The following is an 18,890-nucleotide window of genomic DNA, read 5'->3' as shown; positions in this document are numbered from 1 at the left end:
GTAGTATGGGTCATCTTTTATTTTGACATTTGCGTGACCCGGAAGTGTTTTTTTTAATGTTGCTCACAAGATGTTGATCCTACTTCCTGACGGCATAAAATGTTTTAATATGAAGATAGGCAGAACGAAGGACATTTGAGGCAAAAGACGTTAACACTTAAAGCCGAAATATTTTTATAATTTTAATCAAGATCTGTTGCTGACTCTGTTTCTAGTAAAAATCTGAAAAATAGTGGTTACCAAACAGTAACGTTGGCACGATGCGACTGCATTCCTGGCTTTACTATCGTAGTGGCATCAAGCAGATTAGATTTTGTGACAGCCAAGTAGTATTTACAACTATAATCCCTTAGTTTACTTAAGATGACGCAAGAAAGTTAGGGTAAATACGTGTTCACGTTATCCACACAGTGGTTGTAAAATGTTTGTGGTTTAGAGACCATTGATAAGTGGGCAGTTCCGGTCTGGGTGTTTTACAAAATCTTTAAGTACTTGAATAAATTGGATGTCTCGCTTACTCTTCCGTCATTGAAAATACCTCAGGTGGAACCTGGTGAATGTGCCGGTCTCGGTCTGTACCGGCATTTAGTAATGCAAAGATGATTTGCCTCTTCTTGACCATATTTTCTAATTTCTTCCAGACAGGTTGGTGCCAATTTGTTTATATAACATCTCTGACATTTTATATTATTTTAACAAATGTTGACTTTCGGTGTATTTGGTTGCTTACTGCTGTATATTAAGTAGGCCAAGTTCTCACAACACCCTGGACAGACATTAATGGAACCTAATGGGTTCGTTTTCATTCTTGCTGCTGAAGGGGGCTGCTACCATGTACTGTATTTTGCTTGGTTGGCAATCTAACCGGTTTTAATGCAAGGGGTTAGCATGTTTCGTATGGTTAAAGCGACAATATTCAAACTATACTGATTGTTCAAATCATCGTGCCGACGGTTGTAACACAAAACTGTGGTAGTTGAATATTACAATTCCATTGCGTACATCTCTCTCAATTAGTAATTACAACACTGTTAATTGGCTTCATTCATTAGCTTAGTCCCAACAGCCTTGGCGCCCGCCATGGTGCTCCCTAGCTGAGTGCTTGATCGCGCTCACATAACGCACTAGAGCGAGATAAAGGAAGTTTTATAAATTGACATTCATATTCGCCCGACAAAACCAACCAATTCAGGACAGAGAGAAATATGGGTTCTTGATTAAATGAAGGTGGACTACAATTCACTCTTCTCAATGTATAAATCAAATATATTTTATATATCAGCTATGTTAGGTGTGTGTATATATGTATATATATATATATATGTGTGTGTGTGTGTATATATATATATATATATATATATATATATATATATATATATATATATATATATATATATATATATATAAAAAAATACTTTTGTTGTCATGGCACAATTTTCGTAGACGCTATTTAATTTTTAAGGTTCTAATCACAATACATCATACATACATTGAAAAGTGTGGATTGTAGTCTACCTGATCTAGAACCCATACTTTTAGTTGTCCTGAATTAGTTGGGTTTGTCGGTCGAATATGAATGTCCATAATAAACTACCTCGATACGCGCTAGCGCCTTGTGAGGCCATAAAAAAGGTAACTGCATGTTTTCTTCATATTTTTAGGAATACACAATTTACGTTACAGTACTGGATTTGGCTGTGGCTGACCATGTTTCTCATGTTAACGTTTGTATGGGGTGCTTAGTATCCAACATATTTGATCATCATGTCTTCTACCAGATCACCGTGGTGCAAGACATAATGATGCTATTTGTTTTATTTAGGTTGGACGGGTGTCAACGAGCGTAGCTTCATAGCTGTGAAACCTGATGGTGTGCATCGGAGATTGGTCGGTGAGATCATCCAACGCTTTGAGAAGAAGGGCTTCAGGCTGGTGGGTATGAAACTAGTGCAGGTAGGAACAGTGACATTATTGGAGAGAGGGAAGCCTCTTCATTAGCTGCTTGTTACAAAATAGCCACAAACAAAAATGTCAAAGTGACAACATAAAAACACAAGATCACTTGAGTTCCTCGTTACAGTATACATAGATCTGTTTCTTTTTAGAGGTACAATGCAAGCTAAAGGTAAAAACATTTGCAGCCCCACATCATGATTATCCATCATGGATTTAAGCTGATTCCGTGTGATTACATTATTTAAAAATACGAAATAAAATAAAAATACTTTTTTTTTGGTGATTTCTTTCTGCTAAATGAGTAGTGGGACCAATTCAAACCTATACGGCAATATACATTTGCACTTTTGGGCTGGACCCAAAAGTGCTCACTGTTCATTCTGCCATTACGTGTTGTGTGTTCGCCAGGCATCCGAGGACCTCCTCAGAGAGCACTACTGGGACCTCCAAGATAAACCCTTCTTCAAGGGACTGGTGCGCTACATGAGCTCTGGACCCATAGTTGCCATGGTGAGATCCTCTACTATATAAACAGCCTCTTCCTTTTAAGACATTTGACATGCTCTACTAAAATAGCTGTTTCATACCATTTTAATGGTTGCTGGGTAGCCAGCTTAACATTCTCTCATTGTGCATCCTGATTTGTTTGTGTGTGTTTTAGGTATGGCAAGGACTGGATGTGGTGAAGACGTCTCGTAGGATGCTGGGAGAGACCAACCCTGCAGACTCCCTACCAGGAACCATCAGGGGAGACTACTGTGTGGAAGTTGCCAGGTAAAACATTCATGTGTAACGGTTTAATTGTCACGGTTCGGTATGCTTTCGTTACAGAGCAAAAATGTAATGTCAACAGGTACTGATCATCTGTTTAATTCATTTAGGAGAAGATGTAATACCAATTCAGGAAGAATATATAATGCCTGTTGAGGACAGTCTAAAATAAATTGCATTGGGGAGACAAAGTAGTTATTCCTTTGCATTTCTGTGTTGTTCCGATATGGGTTGACGTCGGCGTAGATGTATCAAATAGTGCTAGGAGGTTCAAGTCTGTTTACTGAAAAATATCTTTCTGATGGGTGGTTGTGGAGGCAAAAACTCGGGCCTGGGAGGAGTTCGGTGAGGCCATGGAGAAGGACTATCGGCTGGCCTCGAAGGGATTCTGGCAAACCATCCGGCGCCTCAGTTGAGGGAAACAGTGCCCTACCAACGCTGTTTACAGTAGAGGTGGGCAGCTGTTGACCTCAACTGAGGATGTCGTCGGGCGGTGGAAGGAGTACTTCGAGGATCTCCTCAATCCCGCTGACACGTCTTCCATTGAGGAAGCAGAGGATGAGGGCTCAGAGGTGGACTCGTCCATCACCCGGGCTGAAGTCACAGAGGTGGTCAAGAAACTCCTCGGTGGCAAGGCACCGGGGGTGGATGAGATCCGCCCTGAGTACCTCAAGTCTCTGGATGTTGTGGGGCTGTCTTGGTTGACACGCCTGTGCAACATCGCGTGGCGGTCGGGGACAGCGCCTCTGGGATGGCAGACCGGGGTGGTGGAGGGTGTGTTCCAACTATAGGGGGATCACACTTCTCAGCCTCCCCGGGAAAGTCTATGCCAGGGTTCTGGAGAGGAGAATACGGCCGATAGTAGAACCTCGGATTCAGGAGGAACAGTGTGGTTTTCGTCCGGGCCGTGGAACACTGGACCAGCTCTATACCCTGGAGGGTTCATGGGAGTTTGCCCAACCAGTCCACATGTGTTTTGTGGATTTGGAGAAGGCATTCGAATGTGTCCCTCGCGGCATCTTGTGGAGGGTGCTTGGGGAATATGGGGTCCTGGGTCCTTTGCTAAGGGCTGTCAGGTCCCTGTACAACCGAAGCAGGAGCTTGGTCCGCATTGCCGGCAGTAAGTCAGACTTGTTCCCTGTGCATGTTGGACTCCGGCAGGGCTGCCCTTTGTCACCGGTTCTGTTCGTAATTTTTATGGACAGAATTTCTAGGCGCAGCCAGGGGCCGGAGGGTGTCAGGTTTGGGGACCACACAATTTCGTCTCTGCTCTTTGCAGATGATGTTGTCGTGTTGGCCCCTTCTAACCAGGACCTTCAGCATGCGCTGGGACGGTTTGCAGCCGAGTGTGAAGCGGTGGGGATGAAAATCAGTACCTCCAAATCCGAGGCCATGGTCCTCAGTCGGAAAAGGGTGGCTTGCCCACTTCAGGTTGGTGGAGAGTGCCTGCCTCAAGTGGAGGAGTTTAAGTATCTAGGGGTCTTGTTCACGAGTGAGGGAAGGATGGAACGGGAGATTGACAGACGGATCGGTGCAGCTTCTGCAGTAATGTAGTCGATGTATCGGTCTGCCGTGGTGAAGAAAGAGCTGAGCCGCAAGGCGAAGCTCTCGATTTACCAGTCAATCTACGTTCCTACTCTCACCTATGGTCATGAGCTTTGGGTCATGACCGAAAGGACAAGATCCCGGATACAGGCGGCCGAAATGAGCTTTCTCCGCAGGCTGGCCGGGCGATCCCTTAGAGATAGGGTGAGAAGCTCGGTCACCCGGGAGGAGCTCAGAGTAGAGCCGCTGCTCCTCCACATCGAGAGGGGTCAGCTGAGGTGGCTTGGGCATCTTTTTCGGATGCCTCCGGAACTCCTTCCTGGGAAGGCACCATAGGCTACTTTCATCAAAAAGTAGCAACACAATTATTGTTTATCAAGAACTGTCAATCACTGTATTGTACTGGAATGCCAAAATGCTGCTGATTTAAATTAAGCCGGAGGATTAATTTAAATGAATCTAAATATCAGTTCTAGGAAAGTGTTAAATACATTACAAAAAAAAGGTTAACAGAAATCTGTTTGAATTATATACATTCACACTTAATTTCAGCATAAATATTAATATAACATGCATATAGAATATCATACAGTATAAACTTAAATATAAACCTCTACATAACAAATAGGCATGTGTGTGATGATGGGTAACCATGAAAGCATATCTTGTCTTTGTTTACTGTGTGTGTTAGTGTGCCTCTTTCTTTGCACTTTCTGTTTTGTGGTTGATAGCAGTCACTGTAGAGTGTCTGTCTATCATCTCACCACTGTGTGTCTGTGAATGTGTACTATGTGTTGTAGGATATTGATCAATAGCAGTAAAGTTAGTGTCTGGCCGTCTTTTCTGACTACTATGCGTGTGACTGATGGCGCCCTGTCTTGTGTTGTAGGAATGTGATCCACGGCAGTGACTCGGTAGAGAGTGCTCAGAGAGAGATCTCGCTGTGGTTCAGGCAGGACGAGCTAGAATGCTGGGAGGACAGCGGTGCACACTGGATTTACGAGTGACACCGATTCTGTTTTTACCTCATTGTGACAAGAAAGATACTTGCTGTGGATTAGAGCATCTGCTGAATGGTGTAGGTGTATATTTATGTAGACCCCAAACATTATTCAAAAGCCATATTCCCTAACCCTGAAAATCAAACCTAAACCTAACCTACATTTTATTTATTTTCTAAGTCAGGGGTGTCCAAACCATTCCACGGAGGGCAGTGTGTCTTAAAAATAGTTAGCGTTGGACCCTACATTATGCGCACATATCTTACCATAGGTGTGAAACATTTTCGAGACAAAAATGAATTTCCATTCAAAATCCTATTTTCTTTTGCTTTAGTGGCCCAGTGTTTTTTCTGTAAAACCCGCCTGCCTATCTTTGCTGACTACAAGCATAAAAACATTATATACTGTTTATTCTAACCTTAAATTTAAACTTAAACACTTATCGCAACCATAATCCACCTAAAACAGCCTTTTCTTTGTTAGGCCAATTGTCCTTAATTAGCTAGATGAATGCACCTCGTTACTAAGGAAAATGTAGCCAGCCTTTGGTAGCAGCTAGCTGTGATTTAGTTGAGAGGGGGAGTGATACTGTTTCTTTTCTGAATTCATTAATGAATGAACAAATGGCAACTGACTTTCTATTTTAAATCAGCAATTTACATAACAAGATAACATTGACACTAAGCTGCAAGAATTGTTGTACTGGATTTTCCTGTAGCTACCTACAGCAGTGGTTATTGGTTATTAATCTGAAGGCACACACAAACAGCTGGGTCAGTGTTTTTCATAATTTTATAGTAGTTTTAAATATTCCACCTGTTACACATCTGTTTTGAAGAATGTCTTAAAAATAAAAAATTTTTACAGGGATGTGAAAAATCTCTACATTTATTATTTGTCTTTAGCATCCGAGAAGAAACCCACAGTCAAGCAGGAATATGCTGCATGTTTCTTTCATAACACTACAGGGAGTTTATACTAATTATATAGTTTCTTCCTATTATTATTATTTTTTAAGGGCAGCGGTCAGTCACACTCCTAACTTGTATTTTTAGTTTTTTTGCAGAAACTTGGAATTAAAGGGAGAATTTGAATTTAGGAAATCTGTGTTTTGGGCTTGGTGGTGGTGAATATGCAGTGTACCATTATTCCAATTATTGTCCGGCTCACCGCACATGCACCTCTACAAAAATTGTCCAGTTGCTGAGTCCTGCGCTAAGGATTTCTGCATGTGGAGAATGTAATGTACAGTTATTCTTCAACCAGGATCTAAATGTAACATTTGTTAAGCAATATGTCTAGTACTGTTGACAAGGTATGTTCCAACTTTACGCTTGCTATTTTGAATTGCGAGCCGCTGTCCTTGTGGTCACTTAGTCTGAAATAGGGGTATTACGGGATGCAATACATTCTTTGTGCACATGCCTGTGACCAAAAAGACTGAATAAAAAGACTTGAAGGGTATTTTTTCTTCTGTTATTTCTTGAGGATGATGTGTAGTTTTTGTAAGGTTATTTCAGTGTTGTATGTGCATTAGGTATACTTGTAAATCAATGTTAGTTTAGCAAGGTGGGATGAATAATCATGTGACCAGAGTGCACCTTTAAACTAAATGCCTGTGTTCTGCACTCTTGATTTGCACCTTTAGGGTTCCTCTCATTGTCACAACATCCTCTATATATATATATATATATATATATATTATTTTTAATCAGAAACATTTTTTAAAGATATGGTTTCAGGCAAGCTTTGTGCAGCATTCAGTAGAAAGCATTGGGCTGGTTTGGAAACCATTCTGCAGCTGTATCACTGGAGTAAGGTGTCTTGGCTGCTGGATCACCCACTCCAGTTTGAAACGTAATGTTCCGGTGTTCACGGAAACCCTATTCACACCAAACGGTGCAGTAAAGTGCAATTGGATTGAAACCTGCATTAATTTTAAGCAGTCAACCAACAGAGAAGGGAAAGACGGCACAAATGTTTAATATTTAATCCACACAGATGAAGAGATCAACATATGAATACATACTGAACATGGGGGGTTGAGCATGTCTGTAGGGCTGTCAAAACAGGCCACACTCACAAGCCTTATTGTTTAACCATCAGTCTACTAATCCAGGTTTAATGGGCGGGTGATGAATAAGTTATGAACCAATCAGCTCTCAGCTCGCCTGACCTTTTTTTTTTTGGTCTCCTCTTCCTCCGCTATTGGTCTCCTCCATTATTTGGCATAGTTCTGTTTCAGTCCTTAGCCTCTTAAAAAAACTTTGGTGTTGACAGACCTGAGAGAACTGGATGTTTTTTTTTTTTTTACAACCAGGCCAAAAAAACACCCACCTCTTCATTGGTCAATTTCTCACCCCAAGATATTGGCCATGTCTCCAGCTATCAACACAGGCTGTTGATGACTGACCGAACTACTAATTGACTAGGATCATAAAAAAACGTTTATTATTTGTAGGTAAATAAGTCAAAATGTGCCCTCTGTGCATACAGGATTTGGTGCTTCTGAACATCCCCCTTTCCTTACTGTAAGGCCGTCTGGAAATTTGCTTTAACAACAATCAGTTAAATCCATTTTGACCACTACCATCATCATCTGATGCCAACACAGAACTGCTTCTTTGCCTGTATCAACGGCTTTACTGGTTCCCTATAAAGAGCACTATTCTTGACCAGGACCCATAGGTCTTTGGTAAAGTAATGCTATATAGGGAATAGAGCATCACTCTGTCTGAGACCCTCACCCTGGATCAGAAACAAACCTCACTGTATTTACATGATACTGTTTCCCACCCACCAATGCATTAAACAACTTCTCAACTCATAACTAAACTGAGGTAAAACCATCCGGACCAAACCCATCAACCATCTCTATTTCTCCCTCCAAAATCAACTGACCAATGAGCTGTAAATGTCCGCGTCACTCAGACCAATTAGCTGCTTATCTCTGAATCCCTCTCGACAAATCACTGTTCTGTTTTCAGCATGGTGCAGTGAGCTGATAGCTGATTGTGGACATGCGTCTTAGTAAGTCATAGCATAAATAGTTATTGGATTACTAGTTCCTGTTACCACTCAGGTAATTTCTGGAGGGGTCATATTACTCAGTAGTCTTTCATGTTCCTGTTCTCATTGGCAAGATGCAGGTGTTCAAGGCGAGGGTGGGGGGTTGGGGTCCCGTGGGGTACGAGGGCGTAACTTGGGGCAGATGCAGGCCATCCAGGGTCAAACGTCAATAGAGATGAGATACAGATGTGCTTACAAGGGAAATAAATAGTCTGCACCCTAAATGACACCAACATCCTCTACAGTGCCCTGCTTTTAACGGAGCCCTATGAACAAAAGCACTGCACAATGTAGGGAACTAAGGCATCATTTCGGACGCGCTTCAAGCTTTGGGTCGGGGAGGTAGTTAGGAGTCAGGGGGTGTTTACAAGGCTCACAGTGGGGGAGATAGTTACACTGGTGTTGGGAGGATTGGATGGAAACGGGGTGAGGCATGGAGGGGAGGGGATGGTCATAGTCAAGGTCTTTAGAACATTACTGTACTCACAGAGTGATAATTACAAGGCAATAGGTAGTTACAGGAGGGCACAGGGTTTATCGATAGTTAAGGGAGTAATAGTACATACAAGTCAGAGGTGTCCTTGTCGTGCCTGGGGAGGGATAGTTACATCATTATTGGGGGTAGATACAGAGAATATGGGCGTGTAAGGGGACAGGGCTTGGAAGGGTGCACGATGAACCTCAAGGCTCGGGCGGGAGGGTCACTCGGGGACGTAGGACACCTGCCACACAATGATATGGCTCCGCTCGGCTTTGCACACTGCAGGCTTCATCTGTGGGGCTACGCCCGGCTCCTCCACTTCTTCTGTCTCGTCGTCCTCGCCATCCCCTGACACACAGATCAAAGTCAAAATATGAATATTTCTTCACGCTTCATTTGATCAAAGCACCTGTCAGATCTTTTTTTGCCTGCATATAGTGTTTGTTACATTTTATTTATAATAAATTCCACAGAATAAATTCAATGGAATTCAAGAGTGCCACATGGAATTGTGTATGGCTTGTGTTTGTGATTAAGTGAACAGTGTGAAGTGTTTTTCCTCACCAATACGGAAGTCAATGTATCCCTCCCCGCCACTCAGCACCAGGACGTTTTGTACACTCTGAGCCTCAACATCAGGTGGTCCTGAGGACCCCTGACCTTCTGATGGACTGTCCAGCACACTGCCATTCAGGGTGGCCAAAACATTGCCTGACAGAAAAACAGCTCATTAAATGAATTGTACTTAAAATGCCCTGCTTACATCAGTAGTTGCCACAAAGGGCTTTATGCCAACTAATTTAATAATCTTATAACCCAAAAACCCACAAATGAAGGATTAAAAAAAAAAAATGCATTTCAGGGGCTCATTTTAGTAATCAAATTTTATAAAGTAAATGTATAAAAATACAAGAAAAAACAACATAATGTTATACTAACAGAGAAAAAGAAAATGCTACTTTTGAACAATTCACATTTTATTATTACAGAAGCCAATATAAACCTAACAACTCCAATAGAAAAATTCCAAAGGCTTTTTAAGATCCCCACCAATGGGTTGCCATAAAAACAATGATAGGAAACAACTCAGTGTAGTAGCAAGTGGAGGGTGCAACAAAATGAGTTTGCCAATAATGTTGACTCCTAATTTTTGATAAATGTGGGTTAATTGCCATGATGCATTAATTACAATCCACATGTTGAAAAATTACAACACATTTCCAAGTTTTTTGGTCATCTTTGTGAAAGGCGACAATCATTTTGGATTTGACTGTATCATTGATTTATGAATTGATTTAAATTATGACTGAATTATTCAAATGAAATTATGAACCAATTTACCGGGCACTGAGACAAAGAACTTGACAGCGTCACGGTGTCCATGGAAACAAAGCTGAGCCTGCGCCATGGAGCAATAAGGGATGAAGCTGCCGCTGCTCTTCTCTGGGTTGTCATCTGCATATACATGGATCACGCCCCCGGCCACACCCCCGGAGGACGTGGGAGACACCTTATTGGCTATTAGGAGGAAAGTTGGAGTCAACAGCCAATCAAAACAACTTTGTCTGTGTCAAAGTGGTTTTTACTCAGACCTTTTAGTTGATTAATTGCATCACTAATTGGTTAGGATCTCCCCTCACCTGGTTGATAGGTCTCAGTTGGGCACCAATTGAAAGGAAAAAACTAAAACAAGCCGACACTAGACCCTCCATGGATTCGGTTTGACATTTATCCATTAGACTGTTTGCCCTCCTGCCATCAGTACAGGTCTGGTACAGATCTCTTCGGTCCCACACCAGCAGGCTCAGGAACAGGTTATTTTCATCTACTGTAACACTGCTGAACTCTGTGACCCATCCCATCACTAACCATACCCACCTGCCGACCACTTAGTACTGCCTCTCAGGGACCTTGTTGCACTACTCCCTTGTACTACTGGACTCTGACACTGCCTTGCGAAGTTTGATAAGTTAACTCTCAGTTGTTACAGGTACTTGTGTCTACCTCGGGAACCTCACTGCTGCTATCCCTGCATTTCAGTTGCACTTGCCACCTTGCACCTTCAATTTGCCTGCACTGCACATTTAGAATTCTCATTGTACTTGCATTTTTCAGTTGTTAAATGCACATTTACCTCGGGAACCTCATTGCTGCTATCCCTGAATTTCAGCAGCTCATACTACCTTACACCTACAACTTGCTCGATTAATTTGTATTTGCATTTGCCATCACACGCTATTAATTTCCCACTTGCACATACATATACTTAATCCTTGTACATTTTCTTCCCTCCCCTATTTGCCTTCATTGCTCATTTAGAACAGCCATTTGCACTGTATTTGCCTTCACTGCACGTCTATACATCCCACTTGTAACATATCTTATACTTAATACTTTTCTATTCCCAGCCCTCTTCTATTTGCACTTCTGGTTAAATGCTAACTGCATTTTTTTGTACTGTACTCATACTGTTCAATGAAAATAAAGTTGAATCTAATCTAAATCACAACAGTAGTATAAACCAGAGTTTTTTTCAGTATGTCCAGTGATAAAGAGCATTTCAAAAATAAATATGTAATGTAAAACCATTATCCCTTTCGTCGTGCAGAATCATGATCTTTGGGCTTGATGCATCCATTCTACATGCAGAACTCTATGTTCCAATGCTCTGAATAAGAAACCTTCACCAAGGAATTGAAGGATAAATCCCATGAATGAAACTGTAGCAACACTTAAACATGCAATCAACACACATCCCCAAAAGCCCATTATGAGGAAATCTAACAAATACATTGACTACCAACAAAACTGAAATGACCCATATACATTTAACAAATAGGATACAGATAACTGAAAGTGAAACATAAAATAACAGCATACAACACATGAATACAGTACATTCAAATATGCATGCCTGAATGTATTATATACACTTTTGGACAAAACTGAACCCCAAAGTGTGCTTTGGTTGTCCCTGTATGAAAACAGAACCCATTTTGTTCCAAAAATATTTTTTTTTGGTTGGAACAAAACAAAAAGGGTCCAGCTCTATTGAAACACTTGTGTTTACAGTACATCCAGATTTACTGCACGCAGTAAAAGAGATCCAGACCACTGTTTTACCCCTTTTCCAGTTTGGCTCCTAGCCTCGTTTGTGGTTCAGATCTGATATTATTGGATAGGTGGCAGGCAGCCCTATGCAGAAAAGCTGCACTTATCCTGTTTGTACAGCTTATCTATTCTTATTCACAGATACTAAGATCAAATAATTTTATAGTCTCATGTAGTTACAAAAGCACACCATCTGCACAACCAGGGTTGTGGATTTAATTAATACAATGGAACCGGTACAAAAAATATGAAAACGTATACCATCACTGCTGTTACCCGCTCTGGATAAGAGTACCAGCTAAAAAATTTATATGTTTAATGTAACTGTACAGAGTTTTTGCTATTGATCAACATTAAAATTGCCATAATGTCACAAAGGAAAAAACTAAATATTTATTCATTTAAAATACAAAACAAAAAATAAAAGCTCAATAATTGATTCTACCCCTTTGTTATGACACACCTGAATGAATTGTAGTGCAACCAACTGTCTTTGGACATCACATAATTAGTTGAATGGAGTCTTTCTGTGTGCAATCAAGGATTTTCACATTATTTTAGGTTAAATACACCTGTCTCTGGCAGTTCCTACAGTTTCTAAGAACAATTCCTAACAAAAACGACACCATAAAGACAAAGGAACATTCAAAGCAAATCCTGTCACATCTGGTAATCAGTTGTGCCTGTTCAAGGTAACATCAAAACTGCAACATTTCTGGAGGTCCCTGAGGAGTGCTGCAAACATAGGCACTAAGACACCTGGCAAAGCGGTTCCAATGCCAGGTGTCTAAAGGTTTTCGCTCATATCTTGTACTTGGTTGAATAATTAGGTCACGAAATAGAATGGATCTCCCCTCACCTGGTTCTATAGGTCTCAATTGGACACCAATTTAAAGGAAACAAATTAAATCAGTATACACTAGGCCCTCCATTGAATTTGTTTGGTACTTCTTCACTAGGTAAATAAGGAACTTTTTATAAAAAAACGTATTTAGGCATACTGCATATTACAGTGTGATACATTGGAGATGGGGGGAAGACAGACAGACAGGCAGAAGTAGGTGACGGCCTCCCTGTGGGACAGAGGGAGTCCCAACTTACCCCTCAGACCTAGGAGCTGCCCCCGATGAAGGACTACCGCTAAGGGAGGGGAGGATGGAGGGGAGGAGAGAGAGAATGCACAAAAGTAACTATCAGGATAGAGGGGACAAGTACAGGGACACAGGCTATAAAAATAGAAAGACAAAAAGAATGACATAGAAATACAGAGAAATAGTAAGGATAGAGAAAACACAGTGAAAGATAACAGAAAATAGACAAACCGATTGGGAAAGTAACAATGAGAAGTTGCAGACAACTACACAGCTAATAGTGTAATTAAAGATGTACAGAAAAAGAGTGTGTGTGTGTGTGTGCGCGCGCATGTGCATGCATAAGCAAAAACTCAAACTCACTCTCTGTGAGTGGAATGGAAATTACCACACCGTTCCCAGTCCCCACCCACAGGCGGTTGCCACCAATCAGAAGGGCTGTGATTCGAACAAAGGAGAAGCCCAGCTTGCCAGTACCTGTCAATCAAAGAGAGAAATAAAATGTTTCTTTTGTTAATTATTCCTATTTATCCTTATTTTACAAGTTTTTCCCTTGCCTTTTTAAATTAAATTGACAAAGGGTCTAACTAGAGTATCCCCTCTAGAGGGCCCTTCCAGCAAGTGTCTACTAGCTCACTATTCTGTCTTTTGATTTCCATGCTTTTAATTTGACCTGTAAATAAAAGCTTAATAATATTGTTGTCACTTATGGAGACCTCCTCAATGAGCTTGACAAATTGATAAGCAGATATTCAGAAGATATCTCAGAACCATTTCTGGGCAACTACAACCTCCTAATGTCAGCTTTCAATTAATTGATTTTCAGCTCTTTCTTTGCACTTCACTCTTGACGTCTCCCTTCCCCAGTCCACTCCCACTCAAAAGGCAGACAATGCGCTTGACCTCACCTTTACCAGAAGCTGTCTGTTGGCTAATCCCATGGAAACCATGTCTCTGATCACTACTTTCTCTATTTCTCTTTCAATTTATTTTAGCTGTCAACAAAATTCAGTGCTTGAAAGAATTCAATACAAATAATAATTAACCCTTGACCACTGGTTGCGTCCGCTCTGAATTCACGATGGCTGAAGTCGCTTCCCTTAAAAAAAAAACATCTGACCCCTCTCCAAATACTACAAATATAATTATTTGTTGTTGTTGAGTTCACTAGGCACAGCTGCATTTCCAGTCTGCCTGTCATTAACTTACGACGTATTTACCGCAGATTGTTATTACTATCTGTTTTGTGACATCGGCTCAGTACATAGACTCTGTCTTTGATACCCGATCCTGTATTTTATTCCAGTATTGGACACATTTCCGATGCCAATATCAGCACTACCTTAAAGGTAGGTGGCTATCATTAGCTCCTGAAGTTTTATGGTAGTATACATTTGTTTCCTGTGGATTACATAACTGTTTATATACAGTGGGGAGAACAAGTATTTGATACACTGCCGATTTAGCAGGTTTTCATACTTAAAAAGCATGTAGAGGTCTGTAATTATTATCATAGGTACACTTCAACTGTGAGAGACAGAATCCAGAAAATCACATTGTATGATTTTTAAATAATTAATTTGCATTTTATTGCATGGCTTCCATACATGTAGAGATGCTGATTTAAGAAAAATTTGGAGTGGTCTCTTAATTTTTTCTAGAGCTGTTTATCTGTTTCGGGAAGCGACCCACAGTGGAGCTTGACTAAAACTTCAAAAATGTGTACATTTGTTACGATGCAACACAACATTGCACTCTTTTTTTTTTTAATCAAGGGTAAGTTATTTAAATGTCAAGTGTAAACACAATATAGATACAGTGATAGTTAGCTAGATGGAAAGGCAGACAACTGCTGACATTATGCATCACTATATTTCACCACAATAGCTCATTGTCTGGAATATCACAATTTGCATACTGATAATTCACATTGCTGAATGTACATGTAAGCTTTAGCAACGGTATATTAATATGTTCATATGTTGGTCGAACACACGGGGTAGGTGAATTTGACACCTGCTGCTCTTATTTTCGGGCAACGCTTCACCCTGTATTCAACATGTCTGTCAAAGTGACAGTCCAGTTGTGAGGGGACGTAAAGGTTTTTTCAGGTGAATCATTCAACTAAAAGTCTCCTGAAGTCGCTGGGTTTATTGATCCACTTTTTTGTCACTCTCTTGAAGAATCCCTTGGAGTTCAGCAAAAAGTGAAAAACAGGGACCATAAGATTTGCTTACACAACACAAAGAGATCTGGAATCCCAGGCTGTCCTGGTTGGATACAATTCAGGAGGTTAACTGCCATTCAACATTCAGTGCTAAATTTCACTTACAGAAACGTTTTTTTCTATCCTGAAACGGATCCTGAACCAGCTGGTTATGCTAGCTCACGTTCTTACCCAGCATTTTGCTGACGTAGGGTTCGATGTCGACGTCTTGCAGGTGCTGGTGTGTGAGGGCGTGGTAGAGACGCAGGGTGGAGTCCAGACGGATCGACACCCACACGCCGTCCCCGATCCATGCTAGCTGCCTCACCTGGCTCTCCCGGCGAGGGTGTGCTTCAAAGGACTTCTGACAGGGGGTAGTGAGGTACAGGGTGAACAAGGGAGGATTGGTTAATTTATATTACATGTTGTTGTTAATACTATTAATTCTGGGGTTCTCCAACCACTCCTGGTGGATCCCTGGCTGTTCCATGCATCAGATTTCATGACTAGCACAAGTAATTATCCCACTCTTGACTACTTGATTCAGGATGACAAAATTATTCTGAGATATCTAGGAGTCCCAGAGGAGAGGTTTGAAAAACCCTTCTATAACCTTCAACAAATGAGTGACAGGATTAGACATAAAAAAATGTAATCCTTGGGAAATAAAAGCAATAAGTCACTCCTCCGTGGAACATGTATTCTCACTGATTAAAGGACTGAGAGCCCATTATTCAAATTAGAAAAGGAATGTGGGGGCTCTGGTATTTTCCTAGGGGGCATCTATTGTCTGTCCAGATGCTGTAAGAATTGAAGAAGTTACCTATGGGGGGAAGGAGAGCTTGTCCTTTGTGCGAAGCTTATGTAGTAACATAACAAAGGAAATGTGTTATTTTGACATAGGACAGCATCTTACCACACCCCTTTTCGCTGTAATAAATACAGATTGTGCATGTATGGAGTCAGAGACTCCTCGGACGATTATGTTGGTAAGCGGTTGACGCGTCTCTCTTATTTGCAAATAATATTAAAATGGTTAACTTGTGCTTAAAGAATTTCGTCTCTGTACTTCCTAATTTAAGAGTGTCGATCGATAGAATTACCATCACAAACTGAGCTGTGTTAGCTAGAGTTAGAACATTCCAAAATGTTCACTGTACTGTATAAATCCATTGAGATCCTACATGACTCAAGGGCAAGAAAGAATGCAGGCAAGACTATCGCTGATCCCTTGCACTTACTGTTTAAAAATATTCTGCTCTGACAGGTGGAAGGTGAATAGACTGACAGGCGAGTGGATAGTTTAAAATGAGGAAAATGTCAGGCACTCTGAACAATTTTATGAAAAAGTTATTTGAAACATTAATTTAAAACATAAACTGCAGATATGTCCTGGTCATTTATGTTTGTATTTATGTTATTAGTACAGTAACAATCTAACACATGGCCCCTTTAATTTAGTAAACTTACCCAGAATGACTTACTGAGTTAATACATTGTCATACTCAGTTTGTCCCCTTTCGACCCACCTCTATCTGCATGCTCTTTGGTTGGATCACGTGGATCTTGTTCTTGTAGCCGCACCACACTTTGTCATGTACCACGGCCATGCAGCGGATGGAGTGATGTGGTCTACCCAGATCCATCAGGTGGTAGTTAGACAGGTCCCACTGTCCGTCTGGAGACAAATGCACAATGCAGATATCTTCGTGATTTAGGTTTAGGAAACTCATGGATTAGTAAAGCGTTGTCACTCTCACAGAACATCATTCTTTGATCTAAACAGGACAGGTAATCAACTCACATAAAAATGCAATTTAAGTTGCTTTACAAGTAAAAAGAAACAGGTAAAAGGTTTAAGGGTCAAAAGTGGGTTTCAAATAACTATATTTACCCTCTGATCTGTGGAAGATGGCAAGTGTTCCATCTGCCAGAGCCACCAGCACACGACCCTTCACGTGCCTAAAATAGAGACAGTCTTACCATGTTACACAAAGCAACATGCACTCTGTCTAAGGCATTCATTCAAAGCACCAGTCTGATCACAGGTATTTCTTAATTTTTTACTATATTCCACATTGTAGAATAATAGTGAACGCGTCAAAACTATGAAATAACATACATTAATTCGTAATAACCAAAAAAGCGTTAAACAACTAAACTACGTTTCATATTGTAGACACTTCAAAATAGCCATCCTTTGCCTTGATGACAGCTTTGCACACTCTTGGCATTCTCTCAATCAGCTTCTTGAGGGCCATCGGCTCCACAGCAACCCGTGTCCTTCACAGGCAGTCAGTCGACGGATGGCTGTAGACTCAAGACGCATGTCAAAGATTCTGATCAGAGAATCTTTTCCTGCTTATCCTCAGGGGGCATGTCATATAACTTTTAATCAGAAATGTCATGTTTAGGTGGCATGTCATATGCCTTTTACTCAGAACCACTCTACTATAAAGGAGAGCTAAAGAGACAGCTGTCCTTCTGTCAGGTTCTCCCAATCCCTGCAGAGAAACTCTGAAATTCTACTAGCGTGGCCTTTGGATTCTTAAACAACTCCGCACCAACGTTCTTACTAGTTACTTAGTGGCAGGACGGCCGGGTCTAGGAATTGTTTTGATGGATCAAAACTTCTTCCACTTCCCAGTGGTGGATCCAATAAACTATTATCTATGAATACGCTGCAGTGAATGTATTGTAGGAAATGTTTAGGAGACTCTATAGAGTGATTATATGCACACAAAAAATCAAGGGGCAATGTGTATTTGTAGCTGGCGTTTTACAGCATATAGAATCGTTTTTTCTGTATATGGCAATATGTATTTCAGATCCATTGAGTTACATTGTGGCCAATGGTATTAGCGGAGTAAAATGCCAGCAACAATTGCAAATACATAGTGACCCTTGATTGTTTTGCATATAACCACTCTACAGACTCTCCTGAACAATTCCTATAATACATTCACTGCAGCGTATTGAATAGTTGTTTCTGTATGAGTCAATATGTATTTCATATACATTGAGTTACATTGTGGCCAATGGTATGGGCAGAGTAAAATGCCAGCAACAATTGCAAATACACAGTGCCCCTTTTGCATATAATCACTCTATATAGTCTCCTGAACATTTCCTACAATACATTCTTACAATTTATAGTAAGCAATGTGGCAAAATAGATTAGCGTTTTACCGCAGACTTTTATTTTGAAGACAAAATCCAAAACCAGGAGTCTTACTGTTGCTTCGGAATCTCTAATGTTGCCAGCATGATTCTACTCACAATTCGGCATGAACAATCAGTTCCAATGAGAAATAAATGACCAGAGACTAATGCTTTACACCATTCAAAAAAGCAAAAAAGCAAAAGGAAAAAGAGCATATATTTTAGTGGAAAAACTATTTATAGATGTGCAATTAATTCGGGATCAAAAAATGACTATTTTAGAAATCACATCTGTACTTTTGCAATATCATTAGTTTAACCAATACAACAACAATTTATTAAAAATAATAATACAAACAACACAATGCCACACCGAACGTGCATAAACATACCCCTAACCAGGTTTATATTATATGATCAAAACAGGTTAATATATTTTTTATGATTCTGTTGTACCACAATTCAAAAGCAATGTCTGATTTTCATTAGTTAATTTT

The 18,890-nt window shown here is 40.6% G+C and overlaps 2 protein-coding genes across 12 annotated transcripts in view; one reads left to right on the top strand and one right to left on the bottom strand.

Moving 5' to 3' along the window:
* Positions 1 to 68: 68 nt before the first annotated feature.
* Positions 69 to 6,737, top strand: nme3 (NME/NM23 nucleoside diphosphate kinase 3). Of its 2 annotated transcripts, none has more exons than XM_034295569.1 (5): positions 69 to 645; positions 1,823 to 1,932; positions 2,365 to 2,466; positions 2,618 to 2,730; positions 5,162 to 6,737. In XM_034295569.1, the coding sequence occupies exons 1-5, from the start codon at positions 558 to 560 to the stop codon at positions 5,277 to 5,279; spliced, it is 531 nt and encodes a 176-aa protein (XP_034151460.1). In that variant the 5' UTR covers positions 69 to 557; the 3' UTR covers positions 5,280 to 6,737. The 2 variants fall into 2 exon arrangements, with proteins under 2 accessions (XP_034151460.1, XP_010872232.1); XM_010873930.4 differs by having other exon boundaries at positions 72 to 645; positions 1,823 to 1,953.
* Positions 6,738 to 7,240: 503 nt separating this feature from the next.
* Positions 7,241 to 18,890, bottom strand: part of mapk8ip3 (mitogen-activated protein kinase 8 interacting protein 3) — a 72,307-nt gene continuing 60,657 nt past the window's right edge. For all 10 annotated transcript variants that reach the window (XM_013135704.3, XM_020051204.2, XM_020051203.2 and 7 more), the window contains 8 exons: positions 17,126 to 17,193; positions 16,761 to 16,909; positions 15,424 to 15,595; positions 13,389 to 13,502; positions 13,036 to 13,074; positions 10,165 to 10,341; positions 9,388 to 9,534; positions 7,241 to 9,171 (listed from right to left, as the gene is read on the bottom strand). In XM_013135704.3, coding sequence (XP_012991158.1) covers positions 9,044 to 9,171; positions 9,388 to 9,534; positions 10,165 to 10,341; positions 13,036 to 13,074; positions 13,389 to 13,502; positions 15,424 to 15,595; positions 16,761 to 16,909; positions 17,126 to 17,193 — 994 coding nt within the window. In that variant the 3' untranslated portion in view covers positions 7,241 to 9,043. The remainder of the gene's footprint in view (positions 9,172 to 9,387; positions 9,535 to 10,164; positions 10,342 to 13,035; positions 13,075 to 13,388; positions 13,503 to 15,423; positions 15,596 to 16,760; positions 16,910 to 17,125; positions 17,194 to 18,890) is intronic.

The sequence above is a fragment of the Esox lucius genome, chromosome 11, assembly GCF_011004845.1.
Source record: "Esox lucius isolate fEsoLuc1 chromosome 11, fEsoLuc1.pri, whole genome shotgun sequence".
In the NCBI taxonomy this organism is placed as follows: Eukaryota; Metazoa; Chordata; class Actinopteri; order Esociformes; family Esocidae; genus Esox; species Esox lucius.
This window is presented reverse-complemented; position numbering and strand designations above follow the sequence as displayed.